Below are 25,253 nucleotides of genomic sequence, written 5' to 3'. Positions count from 1 at the left end.
TCCTTCTTCCTCCACTCCCCCCCACCCCTTTCATTTCTTTGGGAGTGAGCTTGATATCATTTTTTTTTGGGGGGGCACACTGTTCTTGTTTGAGCTCCTGTGCTGCTGCTCTCCTTTTTGTAAACAATATTCTAGGCTATAATATAGTGACAACAAACTCAATCTGAGGTAATGCAGTGGCAAGGGGCATTACGGGAAAGGGGATGAGCTCAATCGAAGAGTCTGAAAGAAAAGTAGCAGAGTCTGATCCAATACCCCATACACTGAGGAAGAATGAAAATGGACATGGATGCATAGTTATGCTGAGTATATAACTTTTAATCACACAAACGGAGCTCAGGAGCACGCCAAGGCCGATAAGTTTCCTCCACATATACAAATGTTGCTGGAATAAATTGACAGGAAGGCAGTCCAACAGATGTAAAAAATATATTTAATTCAGAGATATAAAAGAACTGGCAAGCGCTTTCACCCTTATGGGCTTTTTCAGACCAATAGTACTCCATGCAAAAACCATGTTTAAATATGCATAATATAATATAATTTTCTGCATGCCATATTGAGAAGTTTATTCTAAGCATTATATATTCATTATAGTTCACTATGAGCCTAGTGTAGAGAACATATATGATAAAACATATATGATAAAACATATGTCTGAAGTGTATGTATTTACAACTTTCTATTACAATATAAATAAAAATATATATAACACATAAACATGATAAAGTTCACCAATACAATAATATAGTATATATGTATATATATATATATATATATATATATATGTATATGTATATATGTATATGTATATATATATATGTATATATATATATGTATATATATATATGTATATATGTATATATATATATATATATATATATATATATATATATATATGTATATATCTTTGTGGACATATATGTATATGAAAAAAAAATATATATATACATACGTAAAAAATATATGTATAAAAACATAGTCAATATTCAAAGTCTTGTAAAGAACACATACATATAAGATATTTAAAAAGCTATCTGACTTTTCATTTCCTCCCTTTTAATATGGGTCTCATAGAAACTTTGTCATTGTGACCTGGTTTTCTATCCGCCCTCAACCTTATAATCCATTTAATTTCACATTGCTCCGTGAAATTTCTCACATCCCCACCCCTCTGATTAGGTGCATTAACTTGCATTACCAAAAACTTAAACTCATGTTGTTCCGTAGTTTCAATAACATGCTTAGACAGTGTATTTTTACAGGATCTTGTATGAATATTATACAGGTGCTCCCTAATCCTGTCTTTCAATCTCCTGTTTTGCCAATGTAAAATGCCGGACACAACATGCAAGTAGCTAGATAAACAGCATGTTCTGAGTCACAAGTAGCTCTAATTTTAAACTTAAAATACTGTGAGCCGATGGGGTGTGTGAAACATGCACTGATATCTATATATTTGCAAAAATTGCAATTATTGCATGGTATAGTACAGCAAGGTGTGTGTGTGTGTGGGGGGGGTCATAGTTATAAGAGTGTCTACAGGGTAACATCAAAGTCTATGCAAGTTCATCTTATTCCTGTATGTGAATTGCGGTCTAGCTCCCACTCTATCTCTAATGCGTGGATCTACAGTGAGGATATCCCAATGTTTGAAAAATATATCTTTGATACGGTTTACATCGAGTATTACCTTCATCTCTGTTTTCTGTGTAGGTGGATCTGTAACACTATAACCTTCAGTACTCTGTATTTGGGGCCTGTCCATAAAGTATGGGGATGCCCTATCCTCTCTTAGTGCGTCTATTCCTTCAAATCCTTGTAGAACCTTTCTCAAACAATAAGACCTGTTCAGTAACCTATTTTGTAACTCATGTAACTCACCCTTAAATGCCTCATTACTAGAATTGAGGCGTGATATCCGCATGGCTTGTCCTTTAATTATATTCCTGAGCACAAAATCAGGATGCATGCTATCCCTATGTAACAGAGCATTCCTGTGACAAGATTTTCTGTGTACGCCTGTGTTAAGTAGGCCATTAGTCATTCTTTCAATATAGATATCTGAGTAAGACACTAAGGTCAATGACTTGTTCATAGTGAACTTAAGAAAAAAGATGAGAGTGTTAATTTCACTGTAAATATTTTCTAATCCATTTCCATCACCTGTCCATATAAGAAAAAGGTAATTTACAGAACGGACGTAGAATGCCACACGTTCCTTGAAGCTCGCTAAAGGAAATAATTTGTGACGTTCCCAATCAGCCATAACTAAGTTGACGTAGCTATTGGCATATGAAGTGCCCATAGCTACGCCATCCTTTTGTATATAAGTAACTCGGCCAAACATAAAAATATTGTTAAGAACAGCTTCCAATAGGGAACATAAAACATCAATCTGAAGTAGAGAAAATTTCCCACATAATTCCAAACATCTAGGAATGCTATTCACACCTTCAATATTTGGAATAACTGTAAACAGGGACTGCACGTCCAAGGTTACAAGCCAGTTTGTCAGATCAGCAGATAAGGGTGCCATTTTGTCATAGAGCATTAAAAGGAACCGTTTAGTATCTCTCAAAATATATTCATAGCTGTTCACTATAGGTCTTAAACAGTCTTCCAAGTAGAGTGACAATGGTTCTGTTACCCATCCCCGACTGGCCACTATGGGTCTCATTGGGGGATTTACAGGGTCTTTATTAACCTTAGGTATCATAGGTATAAAGGAATGTTCAACTTGTAAAAACCTATGCAGGTCTTCATTGATCATATTGCTACAAGAGAGATTCAGTACCAATTGTGAAATATTCAAAATACACCTCTCTACCTTTTCTATATGTATGGTTGAGTAGAAGTGAGAATCACTTAACATGTCAGTCATACTGACGTATTTATCCCTATCCATAATAACTACTGGCCCACCTTTGTCGGTGGGCCTAATGACAATACTGGGATCTTTCTTAAGTCCATTTAAGGCTGTTCTCAATTTATTTAAATTTCCATGCTATCTCCTATCTTTAGTTTCATTGTAATAACAATGCAGGTCTTCTTCCACAAGTTTAGAGAAGACATCCACCAGTGGATGTAAATTCGGAACATAAGTGCTGGGTTTCTTAAACAGAGGCCCTTCACTAAGGGGTAAATGATTTCCAAAATCAAGTTTCAGCTGTATGTTCCTGCTGAATAATTTCACATCTATAACTATGTCAGTGAGATCACTCTTCATAGAGGGTATAAATGTCAAACCCTTGTTCAAAATTTCTAATCCATCACAAGATAACACCCTTTTAAAAATAGTCCATACTAGTGTGTTATTACTTTTTCCCACATTTTCTTCAATGTCGGTCCTGTGTGTTCCTCTCCTGACACCTTTCGCTTCTGCCTCCCTCTGCTCATGGACCTGTTCCTGCCACCCCTACGTTAATCTAGTCACTTCCTGTAGTATTCTTAACCTGAGGGATCTCCCGCCTGAAGGCGATCCAGCATCAGCCAGTATACAAAAGTCTTGTCCCATGTACCCTACAGTAGTATGACTCAGGGTAGGGTACTGTCAGATGTAGGCCATAAAAGCAACGCACACACGTACCATTCCTAGAACTTTTCTGCCGCCAATCAGAACGCCATTCTGATTGTTGTTTTGATCATGTCAGCATTTGCGACTTCAGCTTTTTGCCAGGTACATGCCCTACTGGGGAATTTTTTCTTTTACTACAGTTTTGGTTATGTCATCCAAGAAGGGCAAGTGCTAGTGTGGTAGACAAATTTCACATAAGAGCAACTCCAACAGCAACAAGACAAACTACTGCAAAAAGCTTGCCAATCAGCTCACCAAGGTTCCAGTCAAAGAAGTAATCCAAAAAGAGAAAAACACTGAATACCACTAAAAAATGATTTATTTAAGCCACAACTCAATGTAGCTTTTCGTCGGCGCTTCTACACCAACTTCATCAGAAATTTAAAATCTTGCGCCACTACCGTGGCGAACTTTAATATATTTAAAAACAGAACATGTGAGCAACACGCCCTCCTACGTCGACTTCTAAAACATTCAGGACCCCCCCCCCCATACAACAGTTGGTCAGTGCAAAAGGCAGCGTAACATATGCAGTGGCCAAGGTAGTGGACACAATTCTCAAGAAATATGTAGCCAGTGAAACGTATATTTCAAAGGATTCATGGTCATTTTTGGCGAAGGTTGGTACAATTCCATTCAGTACAGATAGCCACTTTTTAACCATCTAGGTTATTGATTTATATTCGTCCATTCCTCACGATGTGGCAGTGGAATGGATCCAAGTAGTTATGACCACGAAACAAGCATCAGCACAAGAGATTTCAATGATCAGAGAACTCTTGGATATTATTTTAACTTGCAATTTCTTTTCTTTCAATAATCGATGGTTCCATCAATTAATTGGAGTTCCTATGGGGTCCCCTTGTGGGGCCAGTGTGGCTAACCTGGTGATGGCTCACTGGGAGAAGTAGTTTGTGTTCCCTAATGCCATAATCCAAGAAAAAGCTTTATTATATACCTGCTTTTTAGATGACATTTTTATCATCCTTAAAGGGGACCAAGTTGTGGCAGATTCCCTAGTTGAAAGCTTTAACACCTCAACCATATTCTTGAAATTTACTTCTAATTTTTCAAAGGAAAGGATCGCCTATTTGGATGTGGAATTATTCAAGGATACTGTTCAGGGCTGTTTTTTAGCCAGAATTCATCGGAAGCCAACTTTCTCTAATTCCTATTTACATTTCAATAGTGACCATCCTCTCCACCAAAATAAATCAATAGTTAAAGGCCAATTGGTCAGGGCGGCCAGAATGGTGTCGAGGGAGAGTGACTTTCAGGAGGAGTGCCTTTTTATCCTAAATCTTTTTTCTAACAGAGGCTACCCGGAGAGCCTCATTGTTGAATTGTGCAATGAGGTATGCACTAAGAGGGAAAATGGCTTATTCCTCCCTATTTTGAGTTATCCCATGACAGATTCCTCTCCACCCTCCCAGGCTATCCATACTAGTAGCATTTATTCTTGTAGTTTTATCACTACTTTTAATATGGATGCCAGAGAGATAGTTTCAATCATCAAGAAGAATTGGTGTTTACTACCTGTAGATAATCTAGGCCTCTCCAAATTAGGTTCTTATCCTAAAGTGACTTTTAGGAGAGGGCCTAACATTAAGAACATTTTGGAAATGAAAGCTAAGAGCCTTACATCTAGATCAGGCATGTTCAAATGCAATATGTGCAGGTATTGCCGGTTCGTCAAAGCAGGTACCCATTTCATGATTAGGGATACTAAACTCCATATTAAGGGTAGATTTAATTGTTCAAGTAGCCATGTGGTTTACCTGGCCACATCTTTGTGTCCTGTATTTTATATTGGCAAAACGGACAGGAGGTTACAGGAACGCCTATACGAACATTTATATGCCATCAAGAAAGAAAAGATGGAACATGCTTTGGTGAAGCACATTAAGGAGAACCCTGACCATGAGTTTAGCTTTATGGTCATAGACCAATTAACTTTGGACAATAGGGGGGGTCCTGAATCTTTGAAGCTGGAATTTAAGGAGTTGATGTGGCAGTTAGAATTAGATGCTTATCATCCTCCTGGTTCAAATAGTATGCTATCTATCAATAGTGCCTTAAAATTGAGAAGTTTGGATAGGTAGACATGACTGGGATATTTTATTACGATTATTATCACGGGGGTTATTCGCTAGCCACAACTAATTTATAATTTATGTATTGTGTTATGTAATTTGGAGAATATACACAATACAAGTAAAACGACATAATTCATAGAATTCATTTATTTTATGTAACTAAAAGATTGATGTTAAGTTGTCTATCTCGCCTTCATTCTTGCTGGATGGGTTTGGAGCCGATCCTCTGCTCCGACTCGGCCACTCTAAAAGCTCGAGAGTTAGTTCCACCGGCTCGAGGCTCCCTTTTTATCCCACAATGCTAGGCGGTAATTCCCCAGATCTCGTTTGCCGCTACAGCGATCGAGGTGTGTTGTTCCAACCGGCTTCAGGTTAGTTTGTTTAGAGCAATCTAAAACTTATTTTAAACCCCTTTAACTTAGTTTTTATTGATAATTTCCAAAGTTAAATAGTTTTTTATCCATTCCCTCCAGTTTCTCCACCCTTTTTACCTCAAGAACTCTTCGGGCCCTTCCATCCTCAATTCGATAGCTAACTCCTTAATGTGCCTCCTTTCATATGTGGCTGATGGAGCGAGCAGAGCCGCAGGTACAGGTGTGGCCTTACGCCGGCATGCCTGGATGCGGCTATGCAATTTTGCGGACCCTTTCAAGACGTCTTTCACTAACTCCCCGTTTGATGGATCGTCTCTTTTTGGTCCTCAAGTGAAAGAAACCCTGACAAGGTGCGAGACTGATGGCAAAACTCTTTCTGCCGTCGGAGTCTGTTTTTCTACTCCTTCTAGGCCTTACCCCAAGGGCCAGAAGGGTGGAAAGATGTGGTTCCGCAAACAATCTCAAGGAGCTTTGCCTGACGCACAGAGTCGGTTCCCCTCTAGAGGCAGAGGGGGGAACAATAATGGTAGACGCCGCCCTAGAGGCAGGGGGGGGTCCGCAGAACCAGGGCAATCGAGAAACCTTTTCTGACAAGCCCTTTCAACATTCCTGAGGTGTTGCCCGACTGTCCACCTTCGGAGGCAGTCGGGGGAAGATTATCACTGTACCCAGAAGCCTGGCGATCCCTAACTCAAGACAAGTGGGTACAGTCTATCATTTCCGAAGGCTATTCCATCTCATTCTTTCGCATTCCAAAACAATCAAAAAAGTCCCTTCCAAATGTTTCACCCGCTCAAAGGGAGCAAGCAGTGTTAGAAATCTCAAAGTTGCTTGCAAAAAGAGCCATTCAACCAGTTCCAGCAGACCAGCAAGGATCCAGAATCTATTCCAAATTCTTTTTGGTTCCAAAGAAAACAAGGGACTGGAGACCCATTTTGGATCTCAGCAACTTGAACAAGTCGGTCAAGAAAACACAATTTCGGATGGTCACGCTGCAGTCCATCCTACCCCTATTGGGGAAGGACAACTGGATGTGCTCTATAGACCTCCAGGATGCGTACTATCATATAAAAATGAACAGACGCTCCAGGAGATTTCTCCGCTTCAGGTTGGGAACCAGTCATTTTCAATTCAGAGCCCTGCCCTTTGGACTCACCACAGCCCCCCGGGTGTTTACCAAATGCATGGCAGTGGTCGCCTCTCATCTGAGACTCCATACTTAGACGACTGGCTCCTTACAGCCCCCACCAAGCATCTTCTACTACTTGCCAGAGACTACACTTTTCGCACATGTTGAAAGCTAGGTATCTCAATAAATTGCGAAAAGTCTGTTTTGTCGCCTTGTCGTGCTATTATCTTCATAGGAGCAAATCTAGACACAGTCAGCATGTCAGCCAGACTCACAGACCAGGGGATAGCAGACATACACAAACAAGTCTCTCTTCTCCTCCACAGCAACAAAATCAAAGCCCGACTGGTCCTGAAAGTACTGGGGATAATGGCAGCTGCTATCCCTCTTCTTCTATTAGCCAGATTTCACATGAGAATCTTACAATGGATGCTCTTCACACAATGGTCATACCAACAACTTCCGATGTCCCACACCATTGTGATAACTCAAGCATGCAGGAATCACCTTTTTTGGTGGATTACATCCCCCCAGCTCTTCTTAGGAAGACCCTTTGTTCCTCCCCCTCCGGTTGCTACTCTGACAACGGACGCCTCCCTGATCGGGTGGGGGGGGGGGGCATTACCAGGGCAGGACGGTCCAGAGCATATGGCAACCTTACGAACGCCACTTGCATATAAATTTTCTAGAGATGAGAGCAGTGCTTTTAGCATTGCAGGCCCTTCAAGACTCTCTTCCAATGGGAACGATAGCAATTCAGACGGACAACATGTCTGTAGTGTGGTATATCAACAAACAAGGCGGAACCAGATCCTACCCCCTATGTCGAGAGGCACTCAGACTGTGGCAATGGGCGATTTCTTCTCAGCGGTTTCTGATAGCAACACACATTCCTGGGAAGTCCAATGTCATTGCGGACAAATTGAGCAGAGCTATTCTCATGCCTCACGAGTGGTCTCTAAAAAAATTCAGTGTTGGAGAAAGTTTTTCTAAAGTGGGGCCAGCCTTGCTGCGACCTTTTTGCTACTCCCCAAAACAGCAAGTGCGAAAATTATTTCACTCTCTTTCCCCAACCAGGCCATCCCAGCAGAGACGCTCTAGTCCAAGATTCGCCCCGGGGACTTCTGTATGCCTTTCCTCCCTTCCCACTGATTTCTCAATTGATACAGAAAGCCATCGCTCAGAAAGCTTCCTTGATCCTCATTGCACCTTACTGGCCTCGACAGGTTTGGTTCCCATTTCTGCACCGTTTTCTGTTAGAGCAACCCTGGCATCTGGACCCAGTTCCAGATCTTTTGACCCATCAGTCGGGTCAGTTACATCGCTCCCTCCCCTCTCTGAACCTCACTACATGGTTCCTCCAATTCCACCCCTAGCCAGGCTTCCTCTAATATCTCACTCAGTTCGAGATATTTTAATAGTTTCCCATAAAACCTCCACTCGGAAGATTTATCTTAGTAAGTGGAAACGTTTTTCCTATTGGGCGCAGGGAAGGGACATAGACCCTTTCACTGCTTCTATTCAATCGGTCCTTGATTTCTTAGCCGAACTTTTCCACTCAGGTTCGTCTCCTTCTACTCTTAAGGTCCAGTTGGCAGCTATATCTAACTTTCATGTTGGAATCTCAGAGTCTGCCATCATGTCTCACAAACTTTGCAAAGCCTTTTTGAAGGGAGTTTTTCTTCTCAAGCCTCCTATTAGGAATCCTCCTCCTTCTTGGGACCTTAACTTGGTTCTCACATCTTTGATTCTTCCCCCTTTTGAACCTGCGGCTTCGTGTTCGATGAAATTGCTATCCTGGAAAACACTCTTTTTGGTAGCCATTACTTCGGCTAGAAGAGTCTCTGAACTTCATGCACTCTGTAGTCGATCCCCTTACCTTTTGTTTCATAAGGATAGGGTATCCTTACGTACCAACCCATCCTTCTTTACCCAAAGTAGCCTCTCCGGCAAACCTAAATCAAAACATTGACCTTCCTGTGTTTTTTCCTAACTATTCCAACAGGTCAGAACAAAAATTACATTGGCTAGATGTTCATCGACAATTAAGGTATTACTTAGACAGGACCAAACAAATCAGAAAGTCTGACCAACTGTTTGTTTCTTATGCAGAAGGCAGAAAGGGCCTTCCAGTTTCGAAAGTATCTCTCTCCAGATGGCTTACATCTTTGATTTCTTTTGTATATGAGATCAGGCATCAAAAGTTACCAAACAAACCTAAGACTCATTCAACTAGAGCTTTGGCTACTTCCATAGCTTTCCAAGACAGACTGCCTATTGATACGATTTGTGCTGCAGCTACTTGGGCTACTCCTCATACTTTCATTTCTCACTATAAGTTGTATTTAGCTTCTAGACACAGAGCCAACTTTGGTTCCACTGTACTCAAGAGTCTGTTCCGATAGGCCACCCGGGACAAGGTGCTAGGGACGCGGTCCCATCCAGCAAGAATGAAGGCGAGATAGACAACTTAACATATAGAAGTTATGTACCTACCATAACGTTCCATGTTAGTTGTCTTCTTCTCGCCTTCTTTCTTGCGTCCCACCCTCCTTCCCCCTAGCCTGGACAGACCTAGAGGAGTTTGATTGTGACCTTTTTTTCTTACCACCTCTATTTGTATATATGTATATGCTGTAATATATATATATTCCCTCATCAGGTTTTAGGTCACCTTCTTTCTGTCACTTTATAGAGGTGGGTTCCCCCTTTCCAGTGTTTCTGGATTTTTTCCTGGCTGGGCCTAGCTTACAAACAAGATCTGAGGTATTACCGCCTAGCATTGTGGGATAAAAGGGGAGCCTCGAGCCAGTGGAACTAACTCTCGAGCTTTTAGAGTGGCCGAGTCGGCTCCGAACCCATCCAGCAAGAAAGAAGGCGAGAAGAAGACAACTAACATGGAACGTTATGGTAGGTACATAACTTCTATTTTTATATGATTGTGACTAGTTAATATTTATATTTTTTGCTTTTTAGTATATCATTTATTAATTTAAGCCTTAGCAGATACATTACAGCTCTAGAATGTCAGCCGCTACCATGCTGAGATTGTCAGCTATGACATTACAGTTTTTAAATTTAAATGTAATAGTGTCTTTATATGTTGCAATAGTTGATTTATTAGAATTAGGGATATAGTAAATTTGAATGTATTTATGCTAGTTTTGGCAAATTGCTTTTTAGAAGTCGACGTAGGAGGGCGAGTTGCTCACATGTTCTGTTTTTAAATATATTAAAGTTCGCCACGGTAGTGGCGCGAGATTTTAAATTTCTGATGAAGTTGGTGTAGAAGCGCCAACGAAAAGCTACATTGAGTTGTGGCTTAAATAAATTATTTTTTAGTGGTATTCAGCGTTTTTCTCTCTTTGGATTACTTCTTTGACTGGAATCTTGGTGAGCTGATTGGCAAGCTTTTTGCAGTAAATTTCACATAAGGACAGCCATTTGCAGTGTCTCTCTATTGTTTAGGCTCTAACCATCACCACAACTCCTGTAGCATTTGCCAGTCCTTCATTCCAAAGACCCTTAGAAGCAGGCTTTCCTCTCTTTCTATGTATTTAGAGAACTAGCAGCTTAAGTTGCTAATTGAGGGTATGGAAGGTACCTCATGGTTCAACACCGAGCCAGTGAAGCACAAGGCCAAGAAACATCAGCCTGTGGCTTCTGCTGCACCTCCAATGTCAGACGTTTCTCCCAAGGTGCTTGCCAACCCGTAGGTTTGTCTGACTTCCGGCATGGGTTCACAGGCCGAGCCCAGCTCTGAGGTCACCTTGACTTCAGCCGCGAGCACGTTTGTGGAGTTCAAATAGACGTATGATGTGGAGAAGGTACCTCGCACCCAAGCAAGAGAGAGATGCAGTCAGATACATTTGATTGTAGGCTTTCATATGGTCCTCCAACATTGCATAGGATTGTTTCCTCCTGCAAAGAAAAAAGACTAAGCATATGGTACTCAAGCCGCCTTCCTCTTCTCAACCTGCTCCTACAACTGCTCTCCAGCCTCCTCAGAAAAGGCTTTGGGACAATGACTCATCTGATTAATTTTCCTTTGATGAAGAGGAATCTCTGGGTTATTCTACACAAATCCCTTCTCACCAGGAATATGTTTCCTCTGAAGAGGAGTCCGTCACTGCTGAATCCCCTGTGGAAAAGAGATCTTTTGGAGAAACTCTCCTGAAAATGGGAGAACTCTTTAAATGGGATAATTCCCAAATTTCTGAAATAAAAAAAAGATGTCAACTTCTACAAGTTGATGTCCCTGGCCCCTCTGCAGTTCCACATGTGAATCCTGCATTTCTGGATGCCTTTCACAATGCTTCACAAATCCCAAATTCCCAGGCCCTGGCCCCCCAAGAAGCCAGACCACTTCTACAAGTTCTCTGAGGATTCTAAATTCCTCTTTAGGTACCCTGCTGTAGACCCAGCAGTCATTTCTGTAGCTATACACACATAATCTAGGATGCTTCCCTCCTCCAAGCTTCTTCCATCAGACAAAGCAAGTTAGAACCCTTGAGAGACTGGGTAAAAAGGCCTATATGTCAGCCACCTTTGGCTTTCAAGTGGCATCAATTATCAGACACGTGACTAAGTACTCCTTAGAGCTTTTGTCTCAGGCATCTAGTGCCATTGTATGTCTTCCAGATTCAGCCTTGCCTCTATCTATCCCTGGTAGCTTCCTCCCAAGTGGCAAAACTTTCCATTAAATGCAGCTATGATGCTGCGGAGGATTGTGCCAGGGCAGCTGCTACTGGTTCAATTCCTGGAAGATTTTCCTGGCTCAGGCTGCATTCCCTCCAGGATGACATCAAATCTACGTTAATGGATGCACCACTAGACAACTCAGCCTTATTTGGTAAGCCATCAGCCTCTCTATTTAAATCCAGGAAAAAACAAGGAACTCAAGAAATTGCAGTAGTTCCTCATCAGTGTGGACCTGGCATTCTCACCCACCAGAATACCAAGTCCCCCCCCCATTCTTTGCCCAAAAAAGAACTGCTCTGGTGGATCCAACAGATAGACCCAAATTCAGGTCTACCCCTGCCTCCTATTGTCTTAGTCCTAGAAATTGACACAGATACATCAGACGTGGGCTGGGAAGCGGGCTTGGCCAAATTCACTTTGGGGAATTTGGTTTCCCTCCCAAAAATCAGAACACATCAACATGAGGGAAATGCGAACATTGCTGCTAGCTCTACAAGCATTTCAACTTGTCCTTGGCCCAGGCCCTCTACAGCTATTCACAGACAACATGACATTCCTCAGGTATGTAAAGAAGTGGGGGGGGGGGGGGGGGGCACCAAATCCTATCTCCTTTAGTTTGGCTTTTCTGGTATGGGAATTTCTGGTGCAATACCACATGACTATTCAGGCCGTGTACATTCCCTCCAGTCGGAATCTTGTGGTAGACTTCTTAACCAGGTCCCTGACTCAATCCCACAAATGGATGCTTCACAGGGATGTGTTCCTGGACATAGTCCCCCAGTGGGATATTTCTCAAATAGACTTGTTTGTCTCCCACCTGAACAGACAGCTTCCAAAATTTTGTGCCAAAGTCCCCAGTCCTCTTGTTTGAAAGGTAGATGCCCTCTCCTTCTCTTGGAAGGGGATGTTTCTGTATGCATTACAACCAAAAATCTGACTGGTGACTCCCTTTTGGCCAAGACAGTACTGGTTCCCCCTCCTCCTACATTTAGTCAAGGGCAATCACCACAAGTTACCCCACAGAGTGGCCCTACTTACACAGAACAAAGGATCCCTAATACACCCACACCTTTCAACACTACAGCTGACACTGTGGGTGCTAGGATTCGGGTCTATATCAGAAGATCGAAGTTTCAAAACTTCGAATCTTATATGGTTGACACCATATGATCTAAGTCTTGAAACTTCAAATCTTTTAATGGAGATCTCCGTACAGCGCGGAAAGGGAATATTTTCCTTTTCTGCACTGTAGTGCAGTCTTGGAGTTGGTATATTTAAGTAGCAGGGGGTGTGCGGGGAACATTTGATAATGTAACATAGACCCTAGGATTCTAATCCCCTTCAGACTCCTATTCTCAGAGGATGTGCTCAGGGTTTTGCAGGAGACCAAATGACCCAATGCAAGAAAATCTTGCATTTCCAAGTGGAAAAGATTTTCACTGTCAGTGGGTCTTGGTTTTTAGGGAGGCACCAAAATGGGAATCCCAGTGGTCCTGACTTAGTTGTGTGAGTTGCTCTCTGCTGGCTTGGCTTACTCCTCTGTCAAAGCACACATCCACTATTTCTGCTTGTCTGCCTCTTTCTTCCCCTCTAGCATCCAGATTTGAGGTGAAACAATTCCTTAAGGGTGTCCTTCACATTAGGCCTCCTAGGAAACATATTCCTCCTCCTTGGAAAAGCTGACCCTGGCCACTTTTGAGCCCGGATCCTTGGCATCCCTCAAGCATTGCTCTTAGAAAATTGTTTTACTAGTGGCCTTGACCTCAGCCAGTAGGATGCTGGAGCTTGAAGCAATTATAGTGGTGTCCCCCTTCTTGGTATTTCATAAGGATGCGGTATCCTTGAGAACAAACCTTCCTTTATGCCAAAAGTGGTTAATGAGTTATCCCTTAAACCAATGCATTCAATTAAGTACCTTCTTCCATTCTCCAGAAAACCCACAAAGAGAAGGTACTACACTCCTTAGATGTACACGGACAGGTAAAACCGCTCAGGAAATCTGATCAACTATTTGTGAACTTTCATCCCAGGGCTCTGGGTTTACTCATTTCTAAGCAGACTATTTCTTCTTGGATTTCAAAGACTATTTGCCTTTGTTACATCCTCCATGGAAAGAGACTGTCTTCACCTATGAAAGCCCACTCTACCAAGGCTGTGGCATCCTTTAAGGCATTCTTCAAGGGCATAGATAACAGCACCATCCTTGAAGAATCCACCTGGTCTTCTATCCATACCTTTACCAAACACTGCAAACTGGATGATATTTCCAGAGCCGGGCTTGCTAATGCCATTTTACATGGTTTTATTGAGAGCTCCTCTGCTCCTACCTCCTCCCTTCCTTCTTGAGCTTGGCGCACACTCTCAGGTTAAGAACACCGCAGCAAGTGAATAGAAGGGCATAGAATAGTTATGTAAAATCTTACCATGACCATAGATGTCCTTCTATTCTCTGCCACAGTATTCTATCCCTCCATCCTTTACCCAGTCTGTATATTGTTTTGCTTGCATGTACGGACCTTTTATATCCCTAGTCGAGCATTCCCCCTGGGGCATTCAGTTGTGAGGATGGTGTGTGTGTATGTCGCATGTATGGTCTACATCTGACAGCAGCCTACATGTGACGTCCCACGTACCCTACAGAAGTATAAGAATTTTGTATACTGGCCAACGTCCAGTCATCTTCAGGCAGGAAATGCCTCAGATTAAGAATACTGCTGCAGTGAAGAGAAGGACATCAATGGTTATGGTAAGATTTTACACAACTATTCTTTCTCACAGCACTGAGCTAAATGCACTTCTGAATCATTTTATTCATTTGATTACAAGCAAACATTTGGAGTGTATACAGGGGTTATAGTGTGTGTGTGTGTGTGTTGGCTTCTGCATCCTAAAGTAGCTGTGGTATATTGAAGAAGTTGATTGTGGTAAACAGAGCATCATTGCATGAGCCATGTTCTTTGTGGGCGATCTGTTAATCTTTGTTTTTTTCTTTGTTTTCTTGACTGTTGACAGTGCATTTAATATTTGGTTGTGAGTAAACTGGACAAACTTGATGACTGTGAATTTGATGTTAATATTTTAACTCGTAATACATATTTAATTTAGCTTTTCTTCTGGAGGCACATGAATGTGAGTCAGTGTGTTAGGCTTACAAGAGAGTCTGGCAGTAAATGCAGATATGCAAAGCTGTTTCCTGTAATGCAGGATTTGACTCTCTTAGCCTTTGTTGGTCTGCTGTGCAATTCTGGCCAAGTCTGTTCAACAGATAGTGCTCATGGGCTGCCCCTGAAAAGGGACAGTTGCTGTTAGTCTTTGAATCCTAGCATATGTCTTGTAGTTTAATGGCCTGCTAGGTGCTCTTTCAGTAAATGTGTATTTCAACAGAAGGGAAGTTTTATTGTTTCTCATACTAAGTTTGTTTTCAATTAGAGATTTTTTTTTGTTTTGGTTAGCAAATGGCTGTCAGTGATTTTGCTGTAACGTTTTAAATTAAATCCAAATTTGTGTGATCATTGCAAAGTAAAGAAGAAAATGGCATGCATGCTGATATGTTTGACCAGTGTTTTATGGTAATTGGGGAAAGGCAGGCTAGTAGTGGGATACTGGTATCGCTGGGGGGGGGGGGGAGTATCCAGAACCCTGCCTGGGGCCCCATTTGACATTCCCTGGGGCAATGATTCCCCTAGGTTTAAATGAGTTTTTTAATTATTTTTTTAGGTAGGACTTTTATTTATAGATGTCCTTTGGTTTTTAGTATTTTTAATTGTTTACATGAAATGTGCCACTAGATGGCACTGTTTAATGTTTAGTGGTTCTACATAGGCATGAAATAAATGTATGCAGTTGAGAGTCGATTGGTATTCAAACGATTATCCAAAATGTCAGTTATCCAAACCAGGCTTCCAAAGTTTTTGGGTAGGAAAATCATGAAGACTGAATATGTAAAAGTTATACATATTCACTTGAGCATATTTTTTGAGCTCGTATCCAGTTTGTGTGTGAAAAATATTCTTTATTGTCCACTGAAATCACTGAATGGTTGAAAAGTGTATTCCTGCATACAGGGTGATAAAAAAAGATTTTAGAAGTTTTTTATTCTGTTCAGTTATATAACTGATTATCAGAAGAGTTTGATTTTCCAAATTACTCTAGGTCTCCATAAGTTCAGATATTCGACTCTACTGTGTGTGTGTGTGTGCGCGCGTGTGTGTATATGTGTATATATATATATATATATATATATATATATATATATATATGTATGTGTATATATATATATATATATATATATATATATATATATATATACATACACATACCTACACGCATGTGTGTGTGTATATATATATATATATATATATATATATATATATAAATATAAATATACACGCGTATATGTATGTGTGTATGTATATATATATATATATATATATATATATATATATATACATGCGTGTGTGTGTATATCTATATTTATATATATATATATATATATATATATATATATATATATATATATATATGTGTGTGTGTGTAAAGATGTGCATGTATAGAAAAAATGTTGTTTGCTATGTTATGGCACAGATTGATTTGAAAAGGGTTTAAGTACTTTTAAATAATTTATCTAAATGTGTGTATTAATTCTGCTTTAATATTGAATTCCAGTTCCTTTGTTTTTTTTTTCCCTATAAATAGTAATGACTTGGGTTTCTGCTTTATGCACTGAAAAAACTTAATTCCGGAGATAAATATATAATACACTTTTGCTTTTTTGATATAGGAGATTCCTGAATTTGGCAACAGATATATATCTGCACATATCTTCAGAATTATGGTTGAAGTGTTGTGCTAAAAAGTTACTTTAGTTGCAATAATACTGGAACCCAGCTGAGTAAAAAATGTGAATATTATTTGAAAAGTAAACATCCCATTCATTGTGTTAATGATTTCATTTAATTTGCATACTTTTCACATTACACTTCTTTCTTCCTCCAGTGAAAAATTCTTGTATGTATTTCTTCCTCTTTTACGAGTCATTTGTGCAGAAAAAAATGACTGATACAACTCTCATGCATAATTACTTTTAGTTAAAATTCTAGTTAATATTGTTTGAGGCTGTTAAAAGTCTGATTTAGATTAACTTGTTTTTTTTCTTGTAAAGTGGCCCAAATCTAAAATGGTTTATTTTTTGAAAGGTGTTCTTTTCTCTTCCAGAGTGGCAGTTTACATGTTTATAATGCCAGAAGGAACTGAAATGTTGTTTTTCTTTTAAATTTTCCAGCAGGCTATAGCAAGCAGACAGCTCCCCAGCAGCAGCCGCAGCAGTTCCAGAGCTGTTACAACCAGCAGACACCACAAGTCACACAAGCTCCTGGGTTTGGCACGCAGCCTCCTCAGCAATTCCAGACAGGATCTTATGCTGCACAGAATTATGCAACTCAGGCCTCACAACCTGCTAATTACATGCCCTCTGCAACTCAGACAGCAGTTGCTCCAAACCAGCCAGCAGGTTATCAGCCCAGACCAGGCTATACACCACCACCTGGCAGCACTGTGACACCCCCTTCCAGTGGTTCCAACCCATATGCACGCAACCGCCCTCAATTTGGGCAGGGCTATACCCAGCCAGGGCCTGGATACCGGTAAGACATTACTGTGCAATGAATAAAGCAGAGAAATGCAAGGTACTGCAAAATGCTTTCTTCAGCATTGCAACGCCACAAATATGTTTTCTAAATCCATATCCAACATAACTTTAAAAAAAAAAAAGACCTAGAATAATCCTTGTCTCCTCATTATTGCTTTTACATAATGGTAAAAAATATATACATTTTGCTGCAGAAAGACCAATTATTTTTTTCTGCTTTGAAGTGTATCATCATAGTCAAACTACCAGGAACACTATTTTAATGTGTGCTAATTCTGAAAGTTCTAACCTGCCTTGTTTGTGAAAGGCACAGATTTGTGTTATATTAGGTTTTCATTTAAATTTTGTTTGCTATTAACACAGTATATTGAATGAACTCCACAGACAGGCATCACTAAATGTCATGTACAAATTGTAATATTCTCATGGGAAACTAATAAAAATGTTGAAATTCTGATAACGTGTTTTTTCATTTATTCAGTCTTTTAGTATATTTTACATTGTTACATTTGCAGGCATCTTTATATACAAACTTTAAATACAGAGATGCTATAGAGCAGAATTAGAAAATTTACTGTGTACGAAAATCTATAGAAATGTTTTTATAAAGTACTTTGATCCTTTGTGTAACAGCATAAAAGTGCTGAACATTGGAATGAACTTTTCCAGTTAAATATTGTTGAAATATACAGGTATAAATAAACCTTCAGCCAGTCTGTCTTTGGAAAATTTCTCATGTTTATTTTACTTTATTTGGTACAGCATTGGCAACTTGTTCTGAGAAGCCCATAGTTTCCTGTACATATACATTTATATTGTTATCAGCATATCCAGAATCGAGTAAACATTTTCACATAGATTTTTTAAAAAAGCATCGCAGAAGAGTTTTAACAATATGCGTAACTAATGTGCATCTATTGTTGCTCTGTGTTGTCCTGTATTTGTTGAACACTTTCAAGATAAGTTTACATACCTCAGAGAACTGCAGTGAACACCCAGATTCCGTGAAATATTTACACACTGGATGACACTTTATTTCAACCTTTTTATGCTGATGAGTGTAAGATGATGCCCTGTGCAGTTTAGCAACATTGGCATTTAGTTTCTTGTATGTTAACCCAGATTGGTGTGTGCTTTTGCTCATTATATTGCTTGTTTCTTTTGTCTCAAACCATCTGTTTTTTTTTTGTATAATTTAGTACTCTGAACCATGTATCAGAATGCCTTGGTTAGTCTGAATTAAAAGTTTACATTAATGACTTCTGCCTGAGCTAAGACATAGTTCTTCAACTTACAGTATTTACAATCTGTTGACTGTTAAATAGGAAAAAGGTGCTTGCACATTTCAGATTAAGTGCCAAAAGTAGTGTGCAGCCCATAAAATTATTGGGTTACATACCTATTTTAAGATGTTTATTGTATTCACTCTTGCAGTAATGACAGCACTTGGGGCTTCTGCTACAGAAGGCCTGATGTCTGTTGTGACTTTCAGAGCTTTTCCTCCTGGATGTCAGCACATCTGTGTATAAAAGAGATGTTCTCTTTCTTACCAAAGTATGAGAGTTTATCCATCAGTGTTGGTCCTGGGCATTATTAAACGTCAGTTCATCCTGGCTTCTGGAAATAGAGTAATAATCCAGTGGGGAAAATTATATTTTGTACTACTTCTAACTTTATAGATGAGGTTTTTGGGCAATAAGGATAGCTGTTATTAAAGTTAATACTACTTATAGGAAGCAAATCCCCTCACATAGATTTTCATAGTGTTTCTTAGAGATGGAACATGAAGTCATCTACTGTCCTTACTGTGTAGGTTCAATAACAGGGTCTATATCATATGTTTGAATGTTGAAAATGTCGAATGCTCTAAAGAGCGAAAATCCTAGAACTCCAAATTCTTTAATTGAGATTGCAGTACAGTGAAGATCGGAATATTTGCCCTTTCCTCACTGTAGTGCGATCTCTGAGTTGGAATATATATGTAGTAGGGGGTGTGGGGGGCGCAGCCTCCCACAATAAGGAGTTCGAGTTCTGAGAATTTCGCTGTTTAGAGCGTTCAATATTGTCAACATTCGGTTATTTGATATAGACCCCAATAACAAGACCATCAAGTGGAAAGTCAAATCTCCCCAGAACTATCTGAATCAGAAAATGTTGCATACCTTGTTCATGGCTACCACTGCATTAGCCAAGTTGTCCATGGGCACCTCACTTAAAAAAATGCAGAGCCTAATGCTCAAGGTAAAAAGGATCATGGTGGACTATCGATATATTCACTGAATCTCAAGGCCAGCAGTGGCTCAAGAGGATTAAGTCCAGTGAGGGAATTTTGTAGCCCACGACTCTGATGCTATGATGAATGTCAGGAAGCCACCAAACTCTTTAGTGACAGTATTTCTTCCATTGGCATCTGGTTCTTTTGTTCTAGAAAGATGATGTATACCATTCTCTGCTCATCTTTCCCTGCTTGAGGGGATGGTATAATCTTTCCTGCCTTTACCTTGCTCACTTAAGTTGGTTGAATGACCAGATACGGAGCAGGAAAATGGGGATAAGCTTGCAGATGTCTTGAGCATTGTTTGACCTTCTAACACTGACTTATGGCTTTGCCACCACCAGCTCCCTTTATCTTCTCATCCTCATGATTCCCCTAACACAGGATGGCTGCCCAGTATAACCCACACTGGATGGTTCCCCCTTCCTGGGCAGTCTGTACACTTGGGATGTATCCTTAGTGAGACAAGACCAGGACTGGAGCCATTATACTGAGTCTCATGTTTTTTTTTTTTTTTCTTTAAGGCCTGCTTCCCCTCCCAATAACTTGCCTGACTAATGCCATCTAGGTGGGTGGGTGAGCAATGGTAACAAGAGGGAAATGCTCTAATCTGAGTGGTGATGTGTCCCTTATTTACCCGTTTGCATACCACAGCAATGGCTCTCTTCACAGACTCAGTATCACAGTACTTATGAAAATGCAGTGCCCCTTGCTTGCATGAAGAGGTGAGCAGGCAAATACCTCTTCCACCCCGCCAGCTCCACTAGGTGTCTGAACCTTTAATTGAACAAAGGTCGCCAGGGTCATAGTCAAAGCTTTATCCTTTTGTACAAACAGAGTTGACTTGTCTTGAGCATTTTGTGATAAGGCACACACAATGCAGACCCAACGTCATTTCAAGTCATAACCAACAAGCTAGAGAGTATGCCGTCTCACAGCCAGTCTGCCTGCCACTGATGATTTAGTGTTGTCAACACTTCCCACAAAAAGCTAACTTTTCTCGTTAAGTCAGGGAAGGGTGCAACTGCCAATGTGTGTTTATTTCCGGACTGACCAAGAAAAGAAAAAAATATTCTACAGTGCTGATCATGGTTGGTTTGGTCAGATGTCTCACAGAAAATGGCTGAGATTTGCATTGAGCAAATATCAAAAATTTATACTTACAAGTTGCTACCCTTGAGAGATACAGTTGTGGACTATTAGCCCTGGGTAATGTCTGTATTGTTGTTGTTAATGTGTGGCAGTCTGCCTTTCAGAACTGTGAATATTTTTTTTTTTGTGGCTGTCATTAATTCAGAACATATCCCAGCTTATTGCTGTGTTCCTGTAGCAGTGTATTAATTTTTACCAGGTAATGAGGGGAATATTTTATGGTTTCTTGTATCAGATGTTCAGTCTTTCTCCCAGCAGATATACTATAAAACTTTAAGTTCAGCAGTCAAAATCTGACATAATATATGCTTTGTAGACAACTAACTTGTGACCGTAGTTGTGGTGTGAGATTATTTGATTTTACTGATGTCACTTGGCTACTGATTATATTGAAGTCTTGTGGTCTAAAGTCTCTTTAGGCGTATTTTCCAGATTTCATTTTTCCTTTTGCCTTTGCCCACATGACTTACAGGTCTGAGATTATTGGTCCATCATGGTTTATGGATATTAATGTGAGTTTGTAGGCAATACCAATAAACTGTTATTGATTTGGTGTAGTATTGACTGTTACATTGTTTTGGAGTGTTTTGTTTTTAAAACCTTTACTTTTTATTAAACTACCACCATAGGAAGTGATAAAGCACCTGAAACCATCAGTGCTGCATTACTTATTTGTTAGAGTCTACAGAACTCTGCAGTTTCATAGTTTAAAAATGAAATCAAATGAAGCTTAACTGGTGAATCCAAGAAAATATGCAGGCCTATCTTAATGCTGAAAGACCAAATTTGAAAAAAATGTGCAACAGAGGAAACTGCAAGAGTGATTGCATCCTGTAATTATGTAGGGCTTTGTGATATCTGTTGGTTTAGAACGGGAAGTGGTACATCTATTTGATGCAGGGTTTTCTGGAAAAAAACCTTGACTCCATGATATATATTTTGCTGGAAAAAAATGTTTGCTAAAGTAGAAGGTCATCATATAACATCATTCTAAATTAACAAAATAAAAAAGGCCACTCTGGTTACAGTAGTTGATATGGACCGCTGTACCATTCTTCTGACACATTTATCCTACTGTTAACTCTTCCTACCCATACTATTCAAATGATGCCATTAACAAGCAGTCTACAAGTCTACTGTCAAGACTTTTTTGTTTAGCTTCAGATTTAATAAAGGCACTTAGTGGTATTGAACAGACCTTTATCAGTCCCATGTTGATATTCACATTGTTCAAACTCTGTAATCATTTTATGATGCCCTAGAGAATCAGAGACATGCAAAAATAATGGATTTCTAATTTTGTGAAGAATTCTATGTAGCAGGTATATGCTGATTTCAGATTTTAACAAAAGTCATCTCAGTATTTAAGTGTCCTCTTAAGATTGCAAGGTCAGGAGCTGTTAATCCCACCAGTTACTGCATTAAATTTTATTCTCTTTATGGTTCTTGGATGGTGACTGCTGTCAGTGGTTTCTACTGTTACATGGAAGAAATCATGAGTCTATGTTTAATTTCACTGTTACAGTGAAAGAGCTTATTTCTAATCACTGATCCCAGATGGGATGCCTCTTGGTTAAAGCATTCAGTTTGTTTGCCAGCCATCTGTTTTGTTATGTGGGTATTTTGTCATATACATAAATATGCTGCATTCCTTTTTTGTGGATAATTTACTTAAATCAAATAACCAGACTCTTATATCAGTTTGATTTCTTTCACAAAAAATGGGTTGACTTTGAAGGTCGACAGGCATGCATGCATACATACATACATACATATATACTTAAACACACGCACATACATACATGACCTCTCACTTATTAAAAGTAATAGGAATGTGCAACAGAAAGTGTCTTACAGTGGCTTTCAGTACAAAGCAGTAAGGCACAAGGTGAAAGGCTAGAATTTTATATTTATTTGGTGTTGTATGCATGCATGCCAGAAATAAAGATCAGTATGTTAGCTTTGAGCTTTCTGTTTGGCATCTGTAGAGTATTATCCTTTTTGATGTAAAACAAGTAACTCCTCTAAAACTAAGTTCTGAGTAGATGGTCCTTGACAGAATATCTACCAAAAGCAGGCTTCTGAAACACCAAATTTAAAATTTAAATTTCTAACCTTGGTTTATTTTGTAACCTAAAGTATTCTTTTATGACCGTTACTTGCACTGAACCCTCTACAAAACCATTTATTACAACATTCTGATAAATAATATACATATCTTGTATTAACAAAAATAGGGAGCCAGCTTCCCAACATTTTTTTTACTGTGATTGTCCATTATCTTCCCCGAAAGAAATTCCGTGAAACCTGACACACACAGTAAGCAGTTTTCTACATTGTTCTACTAATTACTTTTAACACAAACATTCTGATAATTATATTCTATAAACATATTTATACATTAAAGTACAGTTAGGCCTAAGTATCAGGAGTCCTATTAAAATGCAGTTTCAATGCTAGTTTTCAGGAGGGATGTTTTTGTTTTCCCAATTATCTTCGAGTCCAGCTTTTACCATTTTCCTGGTATTGTTGTGCCACACTCATACCAGTGAACATAGCTGGCATGTGTATTTCCACCAATTTCTCCAAAGTGGACCGGTTCTTGTCGAACAGACCTGTAATACCCTAGAAAAATAAAAACAGAAGGTACATAACTGCATCATATTCATAACACACTGTAAATATCACATAATAGTTACTAATATGCATCCATTAGATTTTGAGAGCAAGTTCGTTTGATCATGTGGCATTGTGTATATTGAGTCCCTTTACACATTTCTTAATCTGAATGATGCATTACACACACCACTGTTGTAAAGTGCAAGTTCTTTCTGTACAGTATTGCATACCTAAATTATGTGATAATTGTATTCTGCATATTCGCAGCTGTTGATATGAAAGCATAAAAGAAAACAAGGGGCTGTCAAGAAAATGAAGGTTAATATTAGGGAGCTGTAACAGCAAATAGTTAATTTCAATGTTTGATTAATTTTGTGTAGCTTTTTTCCCCAGGCCTCCACTGAAAATGGGTTTCTGGCCCAGTGCACTTTTCCCGGTTAACAAATATCAATAAATAAATTTGTGTGTCTGTAAAAACTCAATTTTACTCATTATTTTATCCAAAAGAATCTTTGAGCTATAAGGATAGTACTTTTTACTAATGATATGATGTTCTTCGTCTTCCATTGCTGCAGTCCTGACTATTGGGTATAGTCCGCGTCCCAGTCGGCCCGAATACCAGAGTATAAGGCTGGCGTCGGTCAGGGCGCATTAGACTGACGACAGTACGCCAGGGTACTAATGCGCATGACCGACGTCATATCCTCAGTCTTTTTTGCCGCATGGTCCGATGCAGAAGCAGTTTTGCGAGTGCAGGTTGGCGTACTGAAATATTTCCGAGACCGGAGTTTCAGACCGAAACAGAGTTGGCTAAGTACCCGTTGGGGAACATTTTGGTTTTTCTTGCCTCAGTATTTTGCGGATGTCAGAAAAAGTGAATAACTGTATTTCTTGTGGGAAACAGATACCTCATAGGGATTATCATACCTTGTGTATACCTTGTTTAGGGCCTGAGCATGACGTTGTTGGTTGCCGCTCTTGTGCTAGGTTTAACAAACGCACTATTAAGAGGAGGTTAGACTGTGCCAGGTTAGTGTTTGGGAAGCGTTGCAATTATAAAATGCCGTCGGATGCTCCGACGCCGCTTCCTCAAGAGCGCAAGGATAAAACAGTGAAGCCTAGGGTTGAGGAACCGGCAGTCCCGGACGCCGGTTCCTTGGAAGGCTCAGTGGAGCCGGAGGTTTTGCCAGGAGTTTCCATGGAGTCCCAGGCAGAAACTATACTCTTGCAGGATGTGCCTTCTCAGGAGGTAGGCCAGGCTGAGGGGGCTTCTCAGGTGACTGTTCTTCCCTCTCTTCCCAAGGTAGTTAGGGCCTCTCCTTCTGTTGCCAAAACTTCTATGAGAGGTAGGCCTACTTCAGCTTCAGTGGGGGCTTCTCCTACCATTTCAGGTTCTGTGCCTAAGAAACATATGCTTAAGATGGCAGAAGATTTGATTACTATGATTAGGGGTTCTATGCCCCTGCCTGATAAGAGGCCTAGGGTGGAACCTGAGTTTGAAGTTTTGAACAGTGTTCTGAGGCTTCAGAATCTTCTGTGGAAGATTTGCAGGAGTATCCTACCTATTCTGATTCTGATGTGGATGATTCCACTCCTACAGCGTCTCCACCTGAGGATTTCTCATTTTCAGAGACTTTGCATTCCATGAGGGAGCACTTTAAATGGGAAGGCCAGGATTACTCT

At 39.9% G+C, this 25,253-nt stretch overlaps 2 protein-coding genes across 45 annotated transcripts in view; one reads left to right on the top strand and one right to left on the bottom strand.

The window, feature by feature from the left end:
- The window catches only part of TFG (trafficking from ER to golgi regulator), a gene marked incomplete in the record, with an annotated part of 640,805 nt that extends 622,824 nt beyond the window's left edge, over positions 1 to 17,981 (top strand). Inside the window, 1 exon segment of the mRNA XM_044071645.1 lies at positions 17,159 to 17,981. Within this exon segment, the coding sequence (XP_043927580.1) occupies positions 17,159 to 17,523 (365 nt within the window).
- A 263-nt stretch (positions 17,982 to 18,244) lies between these two features.
- LOC122801915 (ABI family member 3 binding protein) overlaps positions 18,245 to 25,253 on the bottom strand; it is a 3,486,228-nt gene continuing 3,479,219 nt past the window's right edge. For all 44 annotated transcript variants that reach the window (XM_044071601.1, XM_044071602.1, XM_044071604.1 and 41 more), the window contains one exon: positions 18,245 to 23,576. In XM_044071601.1, the coding sequence (XP_043927536.1) occupies positions 23,461 to 23,576 (116 nt within the window). In that variant the 3' untranslated portion in view covers positions 18,245 to 23,460. The remainder of the gene's footprint in view (positions 23,577 to 25,253) is intronic.

The sequence above is a fragment of the Protopterus annectens genome, chromosome 5.part0 (genome assembly GCF_019279795.1).
Source record: "Protopterus annectens isolate FY-2018-M chromosome 5.part0, PAN1.0, whole genome shotgun sequence".
NCBI classification, from domain to species: domain Eukaryota; kingdom Metazoa; phylum Chordata; order Ceratodontiformes; family Protopteridae; genus Protopterus; species Protopterus annectens.
Note: the sequence above shows the minus strand (reverse complement) of the source record. Positions and strands in the feature narration are given on the sequence as shown.